The sequence below is a fragment of the Centruroides vittatus genome, unplaced genomic scaffold, assembly GCF_030686945.1.
Source record: "Centruroides vittatus isolate TY-2023 unplaced genomic scaffold, ASM3068694v2 contig_2747, whole genome shotgun sequence".
In the NCBI taxonomy this organism is placed as follows: domain Eukaryota; kingdom Metazoa; phylum Arthropoda; class Arachnida; order Scorpiones; family Buthidae; genus Centruroides; species Centruroides vittatus.
Window position 1 is genome coordinate 1,533,195 of NW_027121750.1, and position 25,486 is coordinate 1,558,680.

Here is a 25,486-nt window from a genome sequence, read left to right on the forward strand (position 1 = left end):
AAATACAGTACGTAGAATGGTCTTAAACTCTTGGTAAACATAACATTAAATTATAGGAGTAGGGAACCACTAGGAGGTCCTAACTTTTCTCCCGACCGGGAAAAATTTCCAGCCTCCTTCCCCCTGTCGACGACCCTGATTGTCAATCGAAGACAATTATGGCCGTTTCTTTTATCGAACGGATTAAAGGAATGAAAAAGATAAGAGCGTAGCTTGGAGCGGGAACCCTTATCAAATTCCTATCGATTTTTGTAGTAGTCCGAGTCGAGAGAAGACACATCTCCCATTTTTTGTACTGGCAAATTGTCCCTCTCTCAAGATATATACGTGTTTTTATTACAAAAATTAGGAGTACAAACGAGTAAACTACACAGTATACAACGGGCACGCCTTATTTTTTTTAATATCCACACAAAACCCGACAATAGGAATTATTTCTTACTCATTGTCATTGGCCCGACTTCTCCCTAATGTATACAGAGATCGACGCCAATGATCCGTCGCCGGGATTATTCGGATTGCGTGACAGTTCGATGACAAAGAAACGACCTCCTTCGATCGTTACTGCGTTACACACTTCGAACGTAACGAGTCCTCCCGGGAAGACTTTCTATAGGAAATTGGCCTTATTTAAGTGTTAGACACGTGATGAAAACCCGCAAAACACGTGGACAGCCCGACATTTTACTTTCTTCGACGTCCTTTTAATTTCGTTTTATATCCGGGGAAACAGTCTCGAAATACGCAGGAAATTCCTAAAAATAAAACTGTGATCAGTAAAAATTATTACGTAAGTTTTTTTTAGGAAATTCCCGGAGAACTATGAGGAAACGCGAAACATTTTTATTGTCTTTTATCGTATATAAAATAGGCCTATTTGTAGTAACAATTCTCGTAAATATAACAAAGTTCTTACGAATTATTACGTCAGAAAATAGTTAAACAATGAAAAGATTCGTATTAAATTCTAGAAATTTTCAAAAACTCGAAATAACGATACCAAAGTGTGACTAATAGGAAAAGATACCCTGGCTGCACGTGGGCAGGGACCCACCCTCTTTAATTGCATATAACGTTCGATAATATGGCTAAAAAAATAAGGGTTACAAAAATAAAAAGAATTGCTCTAGTCAGATGGTCCTAACTGTCAAAACTAGAAGATAATTTCCTAGCTTAAGTAATGTTTTCCACCGTAACGTGAAAGAGAGGATGTAACGGGATAAGGCAATGCAACACATGGATGATCTGCCAAGGGGAGGTGCCTCTCGGGAGGACTTTTACGGGGAAAACTGGCCCCCATTTAGGTGCTAGACACGTGAAGAAAACCGGCGAGGCACGAACCCGCGACAAACTTCAGTTTTATCTAATGCACAACTGGTGGGTTCCAAGAGGGCGATAAAGACAATGATAAATCTGTTATCGACTAGGCACCTATAAATTAACTTTTACTGCTTTAAAGCCGCTATTTATTAATAAAGAGACGTTGTAAGTAGGCATATTTCATTTGTTTAAAGGCAGAAGAGGGCCCGTACCAATCTTTCGAAGACCCTGTTAAGGAATATTCATCTGGATTAATGATTCTTGATAACACGTTCGAAGCCCTGGAATGTTAAAAAGCGAGATTACCAATGTTCGGTTTTCCACATGGAAAGTAACCGTATTTTATTTTTTTTCTTTTTTTCGAACGTTTTACCCCGGGTGGATGGCTTTGGTCACGTACCAACGCGTTTTCGCGCATTACTACACACGCGCTAGAATACGTTACTTACGACGCGTACGTGTAGTAAATGCGGAAATAAATTTGGTATTTTTATAAAGAATAATATAATTACAGAATCGACGGACTAGAAAGAGAAATCGCTCGCGACATTCCGGTAGAAGTCGGTTTGTAAGGGGGAGGAATTATTATTATTATTATTCCGGTGGAAATATTCGAAGATATAAAATTCGAGTCTTTTCTACGTTCGTTAGGAACTCCCAGTTGTTAAGATTAATTAACATCTCCCGTACCTTTGTCGCAGAAAATTGGGGCCTCCCCTATATAATTTACATAGTAAACTTACAATATTCAATTGTATCCATAGGATTACTGTACTTATAAATAATTGCTTTACTTTTTTCAATTTCGGGGCTCTTATTCGTGTCTCGTGTCTAGTACCCACTGTGGCTCACACGAGACACGAAAAATTTGGCATTGCCAACTTCAATCGTCAGCTCAGACGTTGGTTTTTCGGGCCTCGGATCGAGCGGAGGGGTCCAGCGCTTTCAAATTTGCACAGGGGCATTCAAAAAGTTCCCGGAAAATGTAAACAAGGATGATTTAATACTGATATAATACCACGCGTAAGTATCGTGTAGCGTTTTCGCAAATATTTTGGGGCCCACTAATAACTTTTTCCGGAGGGCCGCAGAATCTCCGGCCGGCCCTACCAATTGTTAAGGCAAAACATACCTAAAGCTTCTCTTAAGTAGATCGAATCCTATTGTAGTCCTACCTCCACACTAACCGTACTCGGAATTATCGTCACCATCAACTCTTCCCCCCTTATTTTACTTACGCTCGGATTATCGAAATAAATAAAAAAAAAAATACTTTAGAAATTTATTATCCGCCTGGATCCACACGAATAAAGGGCCCCCAAAATACTTCACTTTAAATTTTATATAAACGGCAACAGCCGTAAAACCGAATGTAATTATTCGTTCGTTAACACCGGTTAATAAAAACTTATCAAGAGAAGTGTTATGGGAGAAATTCGATAGGGGAGGAAACTTCTTGTGTACAGTGCGCATCTCCGGCCGATGATTACGTCACGACTACATCCCGACGAACGAAAGGATTGGTTTGGTTTTGGTTTATTCGGTTACCGCTGCAGAGGGGGATGCCTCCCGGAAAGACTTTAGTGGGAAACTGGCCCCTGTTTAGGTTGTTACAAACGTGAAGAAAACCCGTAAAAGGCGCGAACCCACGACCAACCACCTGAGTGTTGGGTTGTTTTATCCATTAGGTCACTGATGGGCACGAAAGGATCGGAACGGGGCAACGTGACACATGGTGCAAAAGGGTGCCTTTCTATAGGATTTCTAAGAAAATTGGCACCCGTTTAGGTGTTAGACACGTGAAGAAAACCCGGAAAAGTTTACGCTAAATCGTTAGATTTAATAATAATTTAATCGATGGGTGGGCGCGAAATGCCCGCAATTCCAAGTGGTTCCTAACGGGATGTTGGACGTATCCATTACGTATATACATATATTAAATGTCGGGAAGACGTTGGCCATTTCTCCGAATTTCGATCTGCGAATCGACCGCAACAAAAAAAGAAAAAAAACTAAAAAAAACGAAGAAGTAAATTGAAAGCAGTCTGTCCGACGACGCTCTTATCTTTAAAGAAATTTCGAAAGTAAATTCTTCCGAGACTGGAGGGCCTGATTTACGGGTGGCCCAGGGGCCCCACAAAAAAGAAAACAATACGGCATTTATAAATCCCGTACGAATTTAAAGTACAGGACTCTACGTGGCGTTGGACGGTGCCGGGGTTCTCCACAACCGCGAGTGCCCCGGGGCCCCACGTTTCCGCTCGAGCGTTTTTTATCGCTTAAATATTTTCCAAGTGAATAAATCGTTTGATGTGACGTAATCGTTAATTTTAATTGTGCTCTTCACGAGAAAATCTAATTTGTCTTAACGAAAGCTATTTAGGTTAGTTGCGTGCAGTAACTGGAGACCATCGACGGGAGCGCACACATTCACATGCACTTAATGGAAAATTAAATAATATTAATATAAATTAAAAAATCAGAAATAATATATATAAACCGACGACAAATATTACCAAAAAAAAAAAAAAAAAAAAAAAAATGTTTCGTCGGGAATATGACTTTAAACTTTAACATATTCTCGTCTGTAATATTTTATAATTTTTTTTTAATATTACGATTTAATATTTAATTTACGAATGAAAAATTAAATATTTAATTTTAGAAGCGATTTTAATTTAATTTAAAAAATACCGATACATTTTTTTTAATTTTAAATAATTTTCCCATTGTAGAAAGAGAGAGACAGAGAGAGAAACAGAGAGAAAAAAATACGAGACTATCGCACGTGATTTAACGCGTTATTACGTATTGGAATGACGTAACTATATTAAAATAATTAAAATATTTTTACGTTTAATTATTCGATAGTCGATAATATATTTAATTTAAAAATTATGCTTATTATTTTAAAATGCGTAATATTAACCAATGAGGTGGCGAGTAGCGGTCGAGTGCGGACATGTCGCCGCTACGGCCGGTGGTTGCGAAGGCGACGGTCGATAAACAACATGGATGTCGCTGTGAGATGTTCGGTAGAAACGTTCTCTTAAGTCAAATAATTATTAACGTGTTTAGAATGTATTTAACTAGTTACAGAGTTCGCTAACCCTCCTAAAAAAACAGAAATTAACAATAATAATAATAACGATAATAATAATAATATTTGTTGGAATGTTTGCTTAAGTTGACAAAGATGGAACAGGTAGGTCGAGTAATTTTATTATAAAAAGAAAGAAAAAAAAAATGGCTAAAATTGCCTCGCGATTTAATTATTTTGGCTCGGAATGAACGAAAAAATAAATAAATAAATACGCGCCGCCGATTATCGATTTACGTGTTTAAAAGTACGAATTGTCTCGTGCGCGCGAGCTGTTTAGCGCGTTATCGAGGATGATGATGTTGATCATCCCGGGCTCCGTCATCATCGGCTTAAATCTGTTTATACTACGCTAAAAACAAATTTAGATAAGTGTTTACTCATTGTTACTGTGTACTGAATGCTTACAGTATTGTTTTTTTTTTTTCTCCCGTGTTACAATTGCTAGTAATCTTACAAGTAATACTTGTTTATATCAATAATAATTTCTTCGTTACGTAGATGTAACAGTAATTGAGTAAAGATGATGATGATGATGATGATGATCAGTAACTTCGCTTTTATAAAAAAAATAAAATAAAATAAATACAGGAAGATCTGAATGTGTATATGTGTGGTTTAACGTGTACAAATCCTGTGTATATATACGTATGTATACAAACCCTGTATAGCGCTGTGTATGTCGGTATTTACGACGAATTCACACAGTTAAGTTGCCGAAATACAAAGGAGGAAACGATAGTTTACGGCGAAGTTACTCTCATAATACGTATTATCATCTTCCAAAATAAATTAACCGAATACAGATGTGTTTTTATTAATGTATTAAGTTGTTTATGTCGGTTATGGGGAAATATATTCTTCACAATACGCTACCATTTGTGCGGATAGAGTAAAAGGATAACTTGTTATGTATGCTCGGCTGATACTTGTATCGTTTTTTATCACTGCAGGATGTAAATTAATGAATGCCAGAAAGAAAAAAAATAAACACGGATATTTATATATGGCGTGTAGAACAAAAACTACGTTTTCGGTTTCTGCATCCGTAAAATAATTAAATCGTATCCTATGCGATAAAGAGCGCACTTATCTTACTGATGGGTACTTAAGTAAAAATAGAAACACAGTACGGGGGGGTACGTTTTAGCAGCGGGAATTACACCCGTTTATAATGAATATAAATCGCAGTTTTCAAACCGGCGGATGATCATTTTTATACAGGAAATAAGAGGCTGTTGAGAACGTAACACATCCTACATTCAAGGACGATTCATAGCTGTATGGGCGCACAATTATCAACTGCAATAATGCTATTTTTGTTGATAGCCGGGATCGGTTCCGGCACGTCGAGAGAATATTTTTTTGGCCCGATCACTTCCTCCACACCTCTGCATTACGTAACGGCGTAGGATGTGCCCTTGAACGGCGCGCTTTAGGGTGTACGGTACGAATTTCGGGAATGGTCTGTACGCGTAGACCTAAATACGATAGATAATTTCATTTAAACAGTAGAATTTATCATCTACAGTGTTGCGAGTGAAGAATTAATTCAGTTTCTGACGTTGAAATTTAGTAGATCGTGCAAAATTGAGTTTCTGTATGAAGATTGAGTTATTAGAATACTACAATGGCTATGGCTTATCCGATAATACACATCGCTAGCCATGTAGGTCTTCGTGATTACTGTCCCCTTAACGGACGATTGCTTCATCATGTGCATTCTCTTCGAATACCATTATCTACACGAAAAGAAAGAGTTGAAAATGAGTTTTTCTATCTTTAACAAAAGGGTCTTTCTTCTTATCTATGCTAAATTATTATAATAATATATCTTGAATATTTTTTCCTCTATATTAATTATAATAATTAATTTACATTCAAAGTTTATATAGGCCCTATCCATCGCTCTATAGGATATTTCGGGAGAATTTTTAATTTTATTTTTTAATGTTTGTCGTCCTCTTCCCAACCGGAAACAGGTGAGACTTTGGCATAGAAAATAGCCAGGATTTTAGGAAGAAAAAATTTGTCGAGAAACCTCACCTGGTAGCTTATAACTTAAATATTTCACCTGGTTTATAGGAAATTACTTTGGATTATAATTGAGGTATGGCTTAATACACACATAATATTTCCTTATACACGTATATTATATTAACAGGGCTGCCAAGAGCTTGTGTTTAGACAGGATCCCTCTTAGCCTTGCCAGCCTTTTTTTGCCAGTTTTTACGAAGTATATAGAATGTTTATCAATTAAAGACACTCTTAATATTTAATTTTTTATTAGTAAAAACATTAATTTATAGAGGTTGAAATCTGTAAGGGCCCCTGAATTTTCTCTGGATCAGGGAAAAATTTCCAACTTCCCTGTATATTAACATATACATATTATACGTGTAATATGTATGAAGAGTTAATATTTAATAGAATTATGAATCGACCTTACACCTCCCAAAAAAAGGCTTGTGTTGATTTAACACTAGAACACTGTTTCTAGTGTTACGAAAATTTCATTATAAATCATAATAGAAGTGTAAATAAAATGTAATTTAAAAAACTTCAAATTGTAATATTTAAGCTTGTGTCATTTTAAAAATCGTGTGAGAAATCAAGCAAGATTAATTGCCATCGGAAAAAAACACGCTTTTCTAAATTGCAAGAATGATGCCATTGTTCTTGCCTTTAAAAATTGAAAGCTATTTATATATAACACGAATAAAGAAACTCGTTTATGAACCATACGTAATGAAATGTCTTATGCTGTTAATATTTTTACACTGTCTCAAGCTTAATTTTTTTAAATTAATTTGTCGTGAAGTTCCTCTATGTGAATTTATCGTTGGTGAAATCTAGTCCAATATTTAATTGTGGAGATTCCGTGCCCGTCAGTGTCCGAGTGGATAAAACCACCGAACACCGGTTGCGGATTCACACCTCACCAAAGGGATTTTTTGGGTTCTCTTGACGTCTGTAACACCTAAAACCTAAACAGGGGCTAGTTTCCGTAGAAGTCCTCTCGGGTTTGCATCGCCCACGTGTTGCTGTAAACAACTCTCTCCGCTTTTGCGGTATTAAGAGGGCCTTGTTTAGCGAGCCCATTACGGGTTCGGACAGGCCCACAACGGATGGCGAGAGACGAGGCCCGTCCGTATATGTCGGGCCTCGTCTCTCGCCAAACCCCGAAAAATTTCTCGGTTTTTCGACTGTCCGAAATCGATCCCGGATCTCCAGAGCCGTTGATCGCCATCTTAACCGGATCGTTTCTAAATACACTAAAATAAAGATTTTCCGACCATATCCGCGCGGTTTTAAGTGCCTCCGCCGAATGTCTTACGAAATTTAATTGGGCCTTATTGAGAAAATGAGCGGCATCATTATCTTATTATCGCGAAGTGCAGTAAACCCTCGGTTTAACGGAATAATTGGGGGAAAGGGCATGTGCGCTATCGCCGGGAGTACGTTAAATCGAGTGTATATTATACAGTTTTATATATTAACGAATTTAAAATGATGTTATGAAGTATAAGTATGAATAATATAATGTACAGTACATTGACTCTAATCCATCCTCCCAGAATGGTTTTCCGTTAAATCGGGGTTTACTGTATTTTTTTGAAGTGTTTAAAAAGCTACGAATGGTCGATTTATTTGTAGAATGCACCTGCTTGACATTTGATTACCCGAGTACATTTGTGACGTGTGAAACACTATTCTATAATCGACGATGCGAAAACACTCGCTGCTTTTTTTTTTCCTTCTTCCATCTTTGTGTTTATATGAATGGCTTTCCAGTACCTGAAATATTTATTTAGAAAATGAGTAATTTTTTTTTGCCGTGTGAAAAGCCTGGTACTAGGAAATTTCGTGCTTATTGTCCAGTTAGTGTACATATATATAACCTTGAAGCCCCTTTTGTGTGCTGCGAATCAGTACCAGTTTCGAGATATATCTCCGGGATAACGTTAAGTGGAACCTAGATTTCGTTAAAAAATGGGGACGAGTAATAAATATTTCGATCGTATGCAAATTAGAATGGTTAGCCTCTAACTGGGATCTATTTTTACCACGCGGAGAGTTTAGAATTATAATGATGATATCATGGAATAGCGGAAATGAGTGTTTTCATAAAGAGGTTGAATAGTATGGGTGGGTGGTTCGAGTTAAATAGTGATGATAGGTCAGTGGACGTACACAATAGTCTTTTGTTTTTCTCATTCTCTCGAAGTGTGACAAAATAATCCATATAAAACTCTTCGGAATTAATCGAAGACGCGTATTTGTAGTGTTTTTAATAGCTCGCGTCTCTCTAAACCGATCGTATCAGTCATTTTTTTTATTATATAATCATTATTCAACAAAGGATATGTACTCGTTACGCGATCTATACATCACTGTCAGTAAGGATTTCTCTACATTAATCCATAAACATCTTCCAACCACCTGTTCGATACTTTGGCAGATTTATAGATGGATGAAGTCAGAACAATAAAAAAAAAAAAAATGTCGCATTCGTTAAACCACGGTGTCATTATACTCTGAGAAGAGTTAAAAATCCTAATAACAGCTGCCGTGTGGAAAGAAGATACTGGCGTGTAGCAATAAATAATGTAACTAGGCAGATAAAAAAAAATTTAAAGTTGATAACAGTCGTCTTCCCGACTTCAGCGAGGGATCCAGAAATGATATTTAATGTCCCCCCCTTTTTTTTAAATATAAAATCGAACTCGGTTAGGCCGTGAATGGTTTCACTTGTACTTAATTAAGTTTCTTCTTCTTCTTTTTTTTTAATATAATGAAATTGCTCTAGGTTTTATTAGTTTGAAAATCGTTTATTGTGTTCTCCAGTTGTGGTATGTCGCCGAGTCGCGCGATTCAAAAATCGATTCGTACGATAAACACCGGAGAAATTTGCTATATTTAAAACGCGTATGACATTTAAATAAAGTGCTGCAAATTTTCGTGCGCTCGTCTTATTTGTTTTCACAAAAAAATTATTCGGTTAATGTCTATGGTTCCAAGATGGCGGCTCGTCTGATTCCAGCAAGGAAACAGTGGGGACGCGCGTTCTAACCTAACCTAACCTAACCTATTCTAATAATTTTGTTGGTAATAATTATGGTAATTTATTAGAATAGGTTAGGTTAGGTTAGAACGTGCGCCCCCACTGTTTCCCTTCTATTTGCTGGAATCAGAGATGAGCCGCCATCTTGGAACCATAGGTAACATTAAGCTTATTCAGCCTGGTTAGGTTCAATGGCTAAAAAAAAAAAAGATTGTTAAATTAATATTAGATGTTTTCGACATTTACTTGAATAAAAATTCCGTAGATAAAGACTTGACTAATAGGCTTGTAGGCATTATAATGATCCGGTTGCATTTCTGGTTTTTAGCAATGTGTTGAGTGTGAATACCACATTTCAGGAACCTCATTTCTGTATATTTGAGATGAATTTTTTTTTTTTAAAGTTAGGTCATGGTCCTCTACATTACGGTGCCAGTTTTACTTGTATTCATTTAAAATAGTTCACTAACAAATTACTTTTTTATTCGTCGTCGTTTTCGTGTGGTTTGGATAATGTGGTTGTTTAAGTACCGTACGTGTATATAAATTTTGTTACTTGTATTCTTTTGTATTCAATTTATCTAAATATATTTGTTTTAAAGTATTTGAAACATATTACTACAATTCTTACGTTAGAATATGTACAGTTTGTAACACAATATATAATGTAAATTAGTGATATAGTAAAAAAATTTGGTGAAAAGTAAAAAGCTTATTTATATTTTATATATATTATAATCGGAGGTGCCCGTACGTTGGGACACGTGCCCCCCCTTTTATCTGCAATGCCCTTTTCGTAATCCCCAATGGGGTCTCAAATTCCATTGTCGACAAACAACAGAAAATTCGTGACTTCTAGACTAGTCTGTAAATATAAAAGAAAGTAATGAGCAATGTTTGTCCATTGTACCGTACAATTTGGTTGTACGTTGACCAAAACTTAGCCTTGAAAAAACAAGCAACGTTCTTTGTTTTCGAGGCCGAGTTAGCCCGATTGCAACTGGTGCTGCCTCGTGGGAGCACCGAACCAATGTTGAATCGTAGTTTGAAGCTTCTTGTATAATGTATAATGGCGGTACGCTCGAGATTTAATCTCGGGGAGAGCAAGTCGAACGGATAAAAAATTTTTAATGCCAATTCGGTAAAATTCCTACCTTACACGAATGCTAATTTGTAATTAGCATAGCAATAGGACGCATGACACAATATAAATAAAAAAATGAATTTTAATATAAAAAATATTTTTGGAAAATTTACTACTGTTTCTTTTACTTTTGGCAGGTGCCATGGCCACTGATGTATAATGCCCATTTTTATAGCTTGTGTTCCCTTTTTCATAGTCTGTGAGCACTGCTGATTATAGTAACGATAAACAATAACTGAATATGTGCGCTAAGTTTTGGTTCTCGGGAAGACTTACTGCACGCTATTGATACAGTAGGAGAAATAACACAGAGATGGATAAACGATGGTATACATTACAAACAGTTGGTCTGTTCCTCTTCAGCTCTTCTTATTAAAAATTGTGAGTTACAAGTGTCTAAAATATGTGAGGTTTATGTTACAACATAAAGTGATTTTAACTTAATTTTAATTACTAATCATAATGTTGTGTTGTAAGCCTGAAGTCCATAACTCACAATTTCTAATAAGAATATCTGAAGAAGGACAGACTGACTGACTGAAACGCATACTGTTATTACAATAAATATCTGGTGTTCGTTCGTCTCCGATTTCTCCTACTGCGTCGACAGTTTGTGAGCCAAAACTTAGCGAAAATTTGGACTATCAAAAATCCAGATTTGGCTGTTGAAAAATGGATACTAATTTACATGCAAATTTGAAAACCTGGACAAACCGAAAATCCAGATGGGTCTGTCCCCAATTTGTGTGGATTTTAGATGCTTCACTATAAATATATTGATAAGTATTGGGTATCTTTGATCAATTGCCATCTAAGGCAGGGACTACACTAATCATATCTCTCCTATGTCACTTATTGATATATTTTAGTGTGTTCAATGAAATATAATTGTTGCTATTAAATGATTACATATTTACTTTAACTAAGGAACAGCCAGATTCCTTTATTGGGCTAAATAATTACTGAATGATTTGACAGGAGATAAGTAATTAGACTGTCACCTCTTGTTTAATAATTATAAATTAATAAATTTAGCTTAATTTTAGAATAATTTGGAAGGAAAGATTAGCTTGGAGCAGAACTTGAACCCACATCTCCTGTTTACTGTTTAGGTGCATTGCAAGTTACATTTTCCAGACCTCTGTTCTATCTTTCCTTCCAGACTAATTAATTAATTTAGATACAACTGTATTGGACGCTCACAGCATTGACTAAGGATGACAGTGTCCAATGCCCTCATGGCTCTCTTACTCTTTAACCCTGGCATATATATAATAAATGCAACCAGCATAGTACAGAGTTTGATATAAACTCAATAAATTAGACCTCGGTCCTAGATATTGAGGTCCATAACTGTAATGTGTCTGTACAGTAAGCAGGAATTTTGGGCTTGCATTCTGCTCTGGGCCAATCATTTCTTCCAGAACAATTAAATTTAATCAATGAATTAATTTATAATTATTAAATTTAACAAGAGTTAGCAGCCTAACCACCCACTTTCTGCCAAATTACTTAGTAATTATTTAGCCTTAATAGTTTGATAAAGTAATCCTGCTATTTTGTTTGATATTTAATAAAAACTATTTAGAAACTAAATGCAGAAAACCCATAGGTGTTCCAATTCAGATCATGATTTTGTCTTATAACCACGGCCATTGTAATATATATCAATGATTTAAATAAACATTAAATGTAATTGTGTAGGTGCCGAGGTGGCAACATGGGTCGGTCGGTCGAGTCGTTTATAATGCTGCTATTTTAATCGGGAGACAAAATCCAGTCGGCAAAAGAAATATATTTTATTTGCTAGGTATCATTCGGCAACTGAGCTTTGTCGCATGATTATAAGACAAACTCGGGTTTGTGATACGATTGTCTTAATTGGAACACCTGTAGATTTTTCTGCATTTAAGGTAATTTTGTTTTTTCATTGTAAAATTATTGAAATTGTGTATTAATATATTTATTGTTATAGAAGCACATTAGATTCATTATACTAATAGATTAAGACAAATCAATAAGAATTTTAAACACGGAAGATGCCATTACGTTAATGGGAGTAATTTCCGTTCGGAATAACGGGTTATTTATAAAATAATTGATTACGAATAAATGAAATGAATTAAGTTTTCAAATGAAATTTAAAAATGATTCAATAGTCTGTACAAATGTATTAAATTTAGCCTATTTTTAAATTATAAGTATTGTTTCGGAAACCTATTTAGAGTTCAATGACTGCAGACACTTTTGTAAAATTAAAAATCATTATTTGAACGAAATATATAGTGGTTACTTATTTTATTACCAGTAACCGAAATAAAATAAACTGCTTTTAGAGAAATTAAAATTTATTTGTTGAAGTAATAACAATTTATTTTAAAAGTTAAACAAATATTAGAAGAAAATCAAATAACGTTCGAGCACTCTCAAGGAACGTTAATCCAAAGATTTAAACGGTTTTAAAGTACAGTCGGCAAATTACATTAAGGAGTTTAAAAACATTTTGAACGTTTTTCTAAATTACATTTAAGGTAATCAAATAGACAAAATCAAAAATAAACGGAAGAGTAAAATAGAAAAATTGATTTTACGTCATATTAATTTTTTAAAAGATTTTTAAAATGAAAAACTTCAAAAACTGGATGCAAATACTAAAATTAATACCCAAAAACCCTTAAATCCAGTAAAATTGGAACGTTTACTAACAGAATGAAAGTTTTCTGTCATATATAAAGAATGGAATATAACAATGCTTATAATTTCAAATTTTGCATTTTTCTGTTTATTGTATTTCATACTAGATCCCGAAGATGGTCATTATACGTTGGGTGGCAAATCTGTGGCACGAGTGCCCAGAGTGGCAAGTAAGGAGAAATCATCTGGCACGTAACGTATCGTATGATTTTGACTTATCGTCTATTTTTTTCGAGCATCCTTTTGGTTTATCACCCGATTATCCTTTTATAATCAGCTTTTTTACATTTGGCACATGGGCTCAAAAAGGTTTTCCAATTTGCCACCCCTGTTATACATGGTCAAAAACATTCGTTCCATTAATAAACGTTCAGTTTTTTAAAACTGGATTTAAGATTTTTTTGTATTAAGTTTTTTTAATATATGCTTTTGACTTACCACAAAATTCCACTCAAAGATTTCCACCATAAATCAAATTGTAAGTTGAATGTAAAAAAAAATAATGTTGATAGTGACGCATGATTTCCTAGATCACGCATAAGCCTTTATATTGTTGCTTATACCAGGACTGGCCAAACCTTGTTACAACAGAATATATATATATTATATATATAACTTATCAGATTGATGTGAGAGCCGCATTCTCTATTGAAACTGTATTTATATAAGATATATATATATAACTAATATATAATAATAGCTCACTTACTAGCTACCATCCCACTGAGGTGAGAGAGCTTAGTAGTTCCAATGAACCATGGAGCAACGATGACAGAGTAGAAGCTTTCAAACTTGTAGGGCCATTCATGCTAGTAAGATTTACAAGGTGAAATGAAGCAAAGAATGACTTACAAGAAGTGTCTGATTGAGATTGGTAGCTGCTGAACAGTGTCTGTTTCTCATATTGGAGGAGTGCTGATTTATAAACATGTAGTTTTAGATATGCAACTAATTTAGCATAGGAAAAAAATAAGATTGTTGTGACGTGTTCTAAGTATACTACCACCTCGGACATTGTCTGGATTAACGAGGTCTGCATTTGTGGGATAAACAAATGCTCGTGTTTCAAAAATCAGTCTTAATTTCCTTTTGCCTTCAATGGTAAATGCAGCACTGACCCAAATATGGCTACTGCATCATGAGCACAAACATATTACAAACTCGCACGCAATGGACAATATAGACAAATTTAGTCAAAATACTTTAGTAGCCATTCAGCCATTGATCTTTTTTAAAAGACAAAAGTAACATTAGACAACAACTAAGCAGACTGACACAATATATTAAAAATAACACATCATCAAAATTAATGGAAGAAGTTAAGAAAATATTTAGGAAAGTTAAAATATATATACATATACACAACATAATATATTTGTACAGAAATACATTGATACTCTCAAGCAAAAACTGTCAAAAAGACAAATGATATTAGACCTGTGTGCTGCAAAAACAACAAAATAATTTATTCACAAACAACGAGGAACTTTTCTGTAGATGACTAAATGATATGCTAACAGAAATAGAACTTGCAGACTATTGGTCTGCTCTTTGGTCTAGTCTAATCACATAAAAATGAAGCAAGATTGGATCAAAGAGGAAGAAAACATGCACAAATACCCCAATTATGCTGTGGGGAAATAAACAAATACATATCCAAAATGCAATATACATAGTTGGAAGATACTTGGTCAGACAATATTCACTGCTCTGCACCAGGAACTAGCTGAACATTTTACACGTAATCAACAATCTATAAAACATGCCAAAATTCCTTACACAGGACATCACGAATTTCAAAAAAATGACAACACCAGAGCCCATAACAGGTCTCTGGTGTTGTCATTCACATGCCTTCCTACTCTATAAAATACTCATTTCGTGCATCACAAATGAAATACATCATCATATAATACTCACAGAACAACAAAAAGGCTTTAAAAATCCTTTTTTTTTTTTTAACAAAAAGGCTATTGTAGAAATCACATGGAATGCAAAGAGCAGTTACAGTAAAGTATTGATTAGTCAATTATCTGAAAAATTGATTAACTAAAATCAACGTCGGAAAGTTTATATAGTAATGATTATCAATGATTTTTCTGTAGGTGTGATATTGTTATCAATACTAGTATTAAGTTATATTTACTACAGTACAAATAGAAAAGCATGATCAATGAGTAAGCATTACAAACTTTTAATGCATCTAATGCTTCACTACACCTATGTGGAACGAAGCATTTAATGCATTAAAAACAGCATCGACGTGGTAGAATTGCAAACCGGATAAATTTTTCGACTCTCGGACAGCATTAAGCAAGCCAGATATTTATTTAGAAGGACGTGGCAAGATGTAAAGATGTTTTAGTTTCTTCTACATATTTTTTACTTTGAACGTTTTTAATGTAGAAACTGACAGTAGAATATATAATAGATTAATAAAAGTATGAATAGTTTTACAATGAATTGGAAAATTCAGTAGGTGTAGAGAAATTTGTATTTTAAGAGGCAGAAAGAAGTTGATAGTGTTATGGTTTGGCAGAGTTTGGATTTTCAGGTGAAATTAATTTGCCTGTGTTAGTGATAGACTCAATGCTGCTGCTTATCAAACCTTGTTTGAAAATCAACTCTTTCCATTTGGTGAAAAAATTGGAGGTCCCTTCTGGATCTTCAAACAAGAAAATGCTCGATAAATAAAGTAATTACCTATAACCGGCAATTAATTCTCCTCAAAATGAACGTTTTCTTCCGTTTTTAACGGCCATCATCGGGTTTCTAAGTGTTTGAAATGTTTGTAAAAGAATGCAAAAGAACGAACCTTCCAAAAATTTAAAAAATAGCACGTTCTGAAACTATGCGCATGCTCAATGTAGCGCTTTAAAAATTAGTCTTCAAACTGGCTTCTTATTTTAAAAAAAAAAATTGATGTATATATAAATTATAAAGACAAACTTGATGACGATCTATTTTTTGTCAAAATATGCCCTCCACACTGCCACCAACGAGTCCATTTCTTTAAAATTGATGGCTGTTCCCCTCCCGAATGCTTTAAATATCTCTAGCTATTCGAGATATTTTAGGTTGGCCTGGTCCTCACACCGTCGTAGCAATCTTGCCTTATTAAAGTCCATCCTGACGTCACTGTCAATGGCAAAAGCAGCCAATGCTGTATTGGAGAGGCCTTTTTGAATGGTGTATTTATGCTCCTTGATCCTTGTTTTATGGCAATGTGCAGTCGCACCGATATATTCACCAGGACGGTTCACTCTATGATCAGTAAATAGGGACAGAATATATCCCTGGGATATTATTTCGATCCAATTGGTCCTTATTGTTTCTTAAACAAGAGAAAACAGTCGGAGATCTCCTGTAAGCGATCCTGTTACTCGTACTATTTATTGAATTTTACACCAGTAATATAGTGGTGATTGTAAGAAAATGCTCCAATGGCTTTAACATATCAAATCTACTGTATTCATAAAAATTTTGTTTTTACAAATGATCATATTTAAATTTCATATATTATACCCATTTTCAGAAAGAGTATGAAAGTAATAAATCATTTTTATTACTTAAAGAATTTTAAATTTCATTTTAAACTTTTTAAGTGACAGCTGTTAAGATCGGTAATGGTACATTGACCACGAAAGGAGAGAACATGCAATGTAACACAAAGCAAATCAATATTTATTCTCAGAACAAAGATCAATAAATCCAAGCTTTTACCTATTATGCGTAGTATCAGTACAATAATCGGTTCGGATTCCGACTCAAAACCTCTTGCACGTACAATGTAAGAACAAAGGCTTAAGACACGTGGTGTCACACAATGGGAACATGTTTCGCGACAATGGAGTAATGGAGTACTCTCCAAAATTCTATAACTAAGACTTAAATGTAACTTACAAACTAAGAAAGGTTCAGAGAGGGAGAAGAGGATAGAAGGGATGTTAGATATAAAGAGAGGGTAGATCACGTGGGTACCCAGAACATCGTTCTTCTCTGGTGCCTTCGGGTGGAGAATCCGCGTCCCAACCCGCTGCTATACTGTTATGTGGAATTCTCCATCAATAATATCAGAATAAGCAATGGATATAGTTCACTTCTTGTATTCAGAACGCTAAGTTCTTCTTCCAAACGTATCTCTAGTTCATCGACTCACCTTCGTGATGAAAATCTAAGCATCTTCGCTAGTTGTCTGCTCACTCTCGAGTCGTCATCTAGAATGACCGTTATCTCACACCCCAAACATACCTCCGGGTGCTTGTTCTTTGTTTTCTCCATGCCTTCTTCTCAGAACGTTTTCGGTGCGTCCGATAAGAAAGCGAAGGATTAAAAGATATAGGAATAGGAAAACGAAAAATGCCAGAGCAGACAATTAATACTAGACTTACCATTAACATGTATATACAATATTATGGCTAAATGCCACACAGACAATTATGGGACACACCTTAGCTTGTTCTATAGTTATGTCTTGCTCATCATTTGGCATAGCATTAGGCACTGGTTTGTAAGCCAAGTAGCCGAATACTCCAATACCACCAAAATAACAGTAAATGCTAAAATTAAATAGAAAAAGTTCTAATGTTGATGACCTTCATTGATACGAGTTTAAATGCTGATTGTTCGTTTTCTAAACAGAACTTTTTAAATAGTTCACTGAGAGTTATTATATAGAGGGAGGAAAATCACTGAAAACTTACCAACTTCTCAAGTAGAAATTCAAGTAGGAGTGTCTAATAATATGAATTAAAATGTGGGTCGCTGTAAGAAAATGGGAGTGAATTAAATGATACATATCTTTGTGTTTCTGGAGAAATCTTTATGGCAAGCATAAAAGGATTTTTCACATTTTCTAAATAAGCACTTGGTGATTTTAGAGAAAGGAAAAGCTGTCTGATGAGTTTGTAATTGTGATTTAAACTTACACTCTATAAAATTGCATTTTAAACACAGATAAACACATGAATTACAATAATTTATTAATCAAGAAAAACTATTTTTATACACAAAGTTGTTGTAAGTATTTAATGGATATTTAATATAAATCAAAAACTGTTTGGTAATAATTTCAATTGCATTTACATAAAATGTATGAAATGTAATTCTTTGTCAATTGATTTGATTTGCTGCCAGTTACCGATTGATATCACTTGATGTTCGTTATTCTCTCTGGGACCTTTCGGATGGATGCTGTACCCATCTAAAAGTCATTTGATGTTATATATACAGTATATATACAGTAGAGCATCGATTATCCGAAACAATTCGGGTCTGGGTTGTTCGGATAACTGATCCTTTACGAAAAAATATATTAAACACAAAACTGTATCGTATATATTTTGTATCAAGTACATACCTTACATAAAGTAGTACATTAAAGTAGGCGTACAGTTTAGGTTGGCAGGGGGAGAGTGCTGCAGTGCCAGAAATTTGAATTTGCCGACTGAAACACTTTCGGTTAACCGACGTTTTGGTTGATTGGTATTTGGATAATTGATGCTCTACTGCAGTGATTCTCAAAGTGGGGGTCGTGAAAAATATTAGGGGGGTCGCTGAAAAATTGATTCTAGATCAATTTTTTTCAAATATTTTATAAATTTACTCTATGGATTCATGTTTAGAAATAATAGAAATAAAAACTATATGAAATAATTTCTACTTAAATAAATTGCACATATAAATAATAAAAAGAATATAAATATTTAAATACGAGCCTAACCCCCTCCCTCCGGGATGTTTTTCGACACACACTCATTCTTCGGGGGTCCTTTGAAATTTTTAAGTGCAGAAGGGGGGTCGTGGTCCAAAAAGTTTGAGAAACACTGCTCTACTGTATATACATTCGTTGATTTGTTTGATTTATTTTGGTTAAATTGGTTTATTATTAATTTTATAATAATAAATTATTATAATATATTTTTAAAAATTAAGAGCTGTATGGAAATTTTTTCACTAGGATTCGTTTTTTCTATAGTATAATTTACTTAAAATAATGATTTTTATTATAAAATTAGGCTTTAGATCTAATTGAAATTAATCTTCGGATGCGGACAGTTGAAAGTGAAAAGATTCCGCTTTCGACTGTCCATTTCTAAAGATGGTCTGTTAACCAGACTGAAAACATTTATTCCTTGAACTTTACTCACTATTAAAGATACATTGATTTATTCAGCATTGAAAGTAATACAAGGTGTGTCTGAAAGGTTTAGTGAATGGTCTCATAAAATAAAGGAAACAAGAGATACAAACAAAATACTTTTACTGGCATTTAAAGTAATCGCCATTAGCGACAACACACATTTGACATTGGTTATACAGCTGCTGGAAGCTGTGAGCAAACACTTCTTTCGGTATTGTACGAAGCACCATTGTCGCACTTTCTTGGATCTGTGCAATGTCAGAAAAGCGTAAGCCTTTCAGGCGGGGAACAAGAAGAAACTACAGGTGCCAGATCTGGAGAATATGGAGAGTGTTGAAGAACTGTCACCTGGCGTGTAACGAGGAAGTGCCGTAATGTTCATGCATTGCTCCATTTCGCAGTGACACTTCTTCTCACACACTGACTGCGTTGCATTGTTTGCTGCGCGCACTTCTGTTTAACTGTCGTGATTTCGACGCTAGGGGGCACTAGTTGGCAAGTCTCTCACTACATCTGCGTAAGCACAACATCCTAACCAGCACGTTATTCAACTATGGGACCATTCACCGAACTTTTTCAGACGCACCTTGTATATTCTGTATTATGTTGTTTTAAAATAGATGAGTATTTTGTAGAATAATTGCTAATTGTAATTGTTTTTCCTTTAGAATATAGAAAAAACAGATGGTAAAGAAAGTAGAATTCCTTTTCTGTCGACGACAAGCGGATGGCAAAAATCTCGAATCGCTCGAACATTACGGCCTACGGTTATCACAAACAGAGAAGATTGCAGCAACGAAAGTATGGATTGCGAATCGTCCGAGAAAGAGCTTTCTAGTGATAAATCTCCCGAGTATTGGCATAACTTAATCGGTCAAAGAGTTTGTATCGGTGGGGTTAAAAAAGGCGTGTTACGATATTATGGCAGAACAAAGTTCGCTAATGGTATATGGTGTGGCGTCGAATTAGACGAAGCTGTTGGAAAAAATGATGGTACTGTTGATGGTGTAGAATATTTTAATTGTAAAGCAAATTTTGGAATATTTGCTCCTGTTTCTAAAGTTGAAAAAATTACAGTTGATGATAGTTCTAATAATATTGAAATGTTGGAAATAAAAAAAGAAAATACAGTTATTCCTTGCACAAAATCAAAATTACCTCCTCCTAAAATAACTGCCAAGAATTTGATATCTAAGATTTCAGGAAATAAATTTTTGGAATCTGATGAAAATTTAGAAAAAGATAATAAGTCTCCAGTTTCTCAGTATTACGGGAAGAGATCAAAAATTTCTTGTAATTCATCAGATTCTAAAGATTACAGCATTAATAATAAGACGCAGGTTATAACTGTTGGTTGTGATTGTATCTTTAACGTCGATAATTCCATTGAAATTAGAGACGACGAGTCGCCGGAACATTTTGCAAAAAGAAGCAGACTGTCTTCGGAAATGAAATCGCAATGTTTTGATATTACTTTTAATATTAAAGATACATCTCTGAAACAGACTAAGAGTTCATCCTCGTTAAAAGAAAACGAAATAGATCAAAATTTAAATTCTACATTTAATATGAGTCCCATAATAACGGAAAATAACAGAATAGAAAATTTAGATAACAAAGACAATTTCAATAGGACGTTTTCGTTAAACGATTTCATCGAGAAAGTAGATTCTTCATCAATGCCAAACGAATTGTTGGAAAATTCTAACGGATACGACGACGATCAAATATCTTTAGATTTAGACGAAAGTCTGGGAATTCTCACGCCAAATCAGATGAAAGATTTTACTATATGTTTAGAAAATCAGAATTCCGGGATAATAGATATCGAGACTTTAAATATTCCCAACTCCGAGTCTTGTGACGATATTAACGATATACCCGAATACGAAGCAATTCAAGGAATTACTATTGAATATACTCCGGAAAATATTAGTGGTGTTCAAGTTTCTGTAACAAAGCATTCTGTTGAAAACGAAGATTCGACGTTTCTATCTTCAGATAAAGAACTGGTAGTCGAGAACATCGACAAACTAGAAAAATGCAAAGAAAATATTCTTACCGACAATTACGACGCATCTAATAAATATAACGCGGATACTAATCCAGAAACAGACGACGAAAACGAATCCGTAACAACTAAAGATGCCGATACATTGGTATGTGATATCGATCCACAAGGCATTCTCGACGAAACGTATGTTAACAACGTAGATGAAAATGACGTAAATCACGAATCAGATTCTTTGGTTGATAAAGAAATTCCTAAAAGTCAATTGCAAGTGGAAAATGAATTATATAAAGATAAAAATAATTCGCTTCTAGCATATACGGCAGAAATGTGTCCGTTTAATAAAGATTCTATTTTCGATAATCATACTATTAGTGAAAAAAATGTTGTAAATGATTCCTGTGAAAATTTCGACGATCATTTACAAAGAGATAATTTACAAGAAAACCGTCCAATATCTTTACACACGCTAGGAAGTACAGATACCGGTTATCAAGAAGACGAAGAATTTGATAATCAAAGTGAAACGGGAGTAACGTCAAATTTAAAACGATTCTCGACTTCCAGTCGTGATAGCTGTACTGTTCTCGACGACGTTAATCAGAAGGAAAATAGTCGCGTTGTTGATTCCGGCATAGTTTTATCAGCAGATGGAGATGAAATATTTGGACAAAATGATATCACAAATACTCTGAGTAATGATGTCGAAGTTCATCAGGAAAATAACTTAAGTTTGCAAAATAATTCAAATATTAAAAAAGTAGATATAAGTCAATTAAATACGTTAGACAGATGGCCGATGGAAGCATCGGACGAAAGCTGTCATATGTTCGAAAAAGCCATTTGTTCGGACCTACATCAGTTTCGGTCGGAATCTCATATTTTACATAAAAATGATCTAGAAATGGAAATTGTTAACGACGACATTGATAGAGACGATGTAAGTGACTCTGCTCAAAACACAATTATTGAAAGTAATTCAAGTACTACAGTTCCTGCCAGAAGTCCTTCCATTATATACTCTGAAAAACCAGTCCAAAAAGTACAATTAAAACCTAAAGAAAATTTACCAAAAAATAAAACCGATACAGAAGAAATAGATAAAGCATCCGCGACGGATACGGACAAAAAAAATATCGTTAGGACGCCCAAGAAAAACGTTATGTCTAAAATAAAGGCAATGATCGAGGCCACGACATCTAAAACGAAAACGAAAAACGATAACGAACAAGTTAAAAAAAGTATTCCCAAAAAGAGTCGATGGGAAGCGGTCACTTCTAAAATTGCAGCCAGTCTCGCCGAAGAAAAGACAAAATCGAAAACAAAGAAAGAAATTAAAAGTAGAATAGATACAAATTTAGTTGGAGCTAGACAAATAATTACAAAAAAACCTCAAAAAACAGATTTTCTAAGAGTAAATTCTTCTTTTGAAAACGAAGACGTTGCATCCGATTCGTCACATACGATGAGAAATTCTTTTGAGCATCAAAGGTAAGAGGTATTATTAATATACGTATGGTTTAATATTAATAAATTAATATAGAAATTTAAAATGAGTTTAATTACAAGAGTTAAGTACCATTAGTTAACAGTTAGTCGGTACTTTGAATTTTAGCATATTGCTATTTAGATGAATGCAGATAGCTGTGCTCTTGTGAACCAACAGCTTTTCAAAGAGGTGAAATGGCAGTTAACAGGAATGGTATACTTGAAAATTTAGAATTTTGATGCAGAAAGTTTTATTAAAATTAAAAATTTTTATAAAAAGACAATGTAATTGATTTTAAACTTTTTTTATTTTATAATTTACATACAGAATTATATTGTACATCATAACTTTGATATACAGTAGACCCTCCTATAGCACGGGTTCATATAACACGGATTCGTATAACATGACAAAAAAATTGCGATTGTGTTCGTATAACATGCTAAAAGAGGCTCGTATAACACGGTAAAATGTCATCGCTGACTCCTGTCGCGACAGGATTGGTCAAATCTGGACCAATAGCAGACATTGTACAAACCGTCGAGTTTAAATGGGCAGCAGACCTACTAAAAAACATTTATTATTTAATGGCCATAAAAATTATATTTATATTAATTATGTCTCCAAAGTTCGGCGAATTTTTCTCAGAAAAATAACTTATCGGGAAACACGTGCCCACCGTTTGACGAGCCACTCCTCAACGAAAACAAGCTTAAGCAATGGCGTCGTCAAACGGTGCACGCTCGGTAAGTAATCCTACAATTTTTTGTTTATAGCATAGTTTATATGGATTATTCCCAAAAAGTTATACATGTTTTGGAAATGTTGAATCAAAATAATCTAGAATCGGTTAATTTTATGGAAGAAAACCTTTCAAACAGCCATAGCCCCTAAACTTCACACGTGCCGGGCTGTGATTGGCTCATGTATTTAAGTGACTCGTACAACACGGATTCATATAACACGGAACGTATCTACCGTGTTATAGGGGGGGTCTACTGTATTTTGAATAACTTTTGTTTAGTAGACATCACAACAACACTTTTATATGGATAAACTAGACATAAAAAGATATTAAGGGGATACTATAGATTACCACCTATGGAATTTCGGGTCTTTGAGTATATATCTGAACTCAGGAGACTGAGACGAGTTTAACGATACCTTACTTTTGGACCGGAGACGAAAAATAATAAAGTTATCATACTTTTTTCCAGCAATTGCGCGATGATAGGGAGTCGCGTTGCTCTCTCTGCTAAGTCGGCCTTGCTGTCGCAATCAGGAGTCGCGTCGCTTGCCGTTAAAATTGCCTTTAGTAGACGTTTCCCATCCCTTTTTTTTTTACTTTGTTCAAGAACTACCGTGAATCAATAACTAGTGACATTTAGCACATGGTGGCCTGCCGGTGGCTCCCTCTGGGAGGTCAGTCAAGAACACAAACAGTGGGAACGGCTGCCATATTCGCTGCCATAAGTAACATTAACTGAAATGGCGATCGCGCGATGATCGGAAGTCGCGTCGCACTCTCCTCTCTCGTATCGCGTGTTTAACCCTACTGGAGATGACCGTAGTCCAATGTCATGGTTTGCAGACTTTACCGCAAGATGGCAGTACTAGCAACTATGGTGCTGTCTTCATGAGAGCATTAAAAAAGTATGGTAACTTAAAAAGTATGATAAGTATTTTTTATTTTTCGTCTCCGGTCCAAAAATAGGGTACCGTTGAACTCGTCTCGGTCCCCTGAGTTCAAATATATACTCAAAGTCCTGAAATTCCATACGTGGTAATCTATAGTACACCCAATATTAAAATTTACATCCATAGAAAATTTAGTTAATATTAAATATTCATCTTCTATGAAACTAATCCAATATGTAAATAAAAATAAAAACATTCTAACCTTAAGATTCTCCCAGCTGATTGGTGCAATAAATTTAATACAAACAAATGCTTTCAGTCTACTTCTAAGCAGAGCCGTGTGGTAGATTTTCTCAGTATGATGCGAGTCTTTGAAATGCCACCCCTTAAATGCCGTTTATGCCACCCCGATGCAGTGCCGCCCGGCGCCTCTCTGTATCATAGCACGGCGCGGCCCTGCTTCTAAGACTTGTTTCTGGTTGTTGGAAACCTTCAATATTCAAAAATGAATGCGCCATATAATCTTGTATAAATTTAAATTAGAATTTTGACCAAGGGGGTGTTTCCATTTGTAGCTGAATTAATTAAAATGTTTAAAGATATGTTAAATGTCAATGGAACCACTTTGAATACAGTAGAGTGTCATTCATCCGAATCAATTGGGGACTGGGGTTGTTCGGATAAACCGATTATGTACGAAAAAATATATTAACCTGTTCGATGTTGAAATTTTTTTCCCTTGCATGTGGCTTCATGTTGAATTTTCGTCGATTTTAAGTCTAACGAAAATTTTTATGATAATAATCAAGGCTATTGTAGCGTTAAAAATTATTTCTTTATTTTGTACAAACAAAATAAATATATTGAAGAATATAAAAACATG

General features: G+C 34.8%; 1 protein-coding gene across 2 annotated transcripts in view; it reads left to right on the top strand.

Annotated features, from left to right (window-relative positions):
• Positions 1-4,281: 4,281 nt before the first annotated feature.
• LOC136971987 (microtubule-associated tumor suppressor 1 homolog) overlaps positions 4,282-25,486 on the top strand; it is a 53,830-nt gene continuing 32,625 nt past the window's right edge. For both annotated transcript variants that reach the window (XM_067266515.1, XM_067266516.1), the window contains exons 1-2: positions 4,282-4,525; positions 20,134-22,967. In XM_067266515.1, coding sequence (XP_067122616.1) covers positions 4,517-4,525; positions 20,134-22,967 — 2,843 coding nt within the window. In that variant the 5' untranslated portion in view covers positions 4,282-4,516. The remainder of the gene's footprint in view (positions 4,526-20,133; positions 22,968-25,486) is intronic.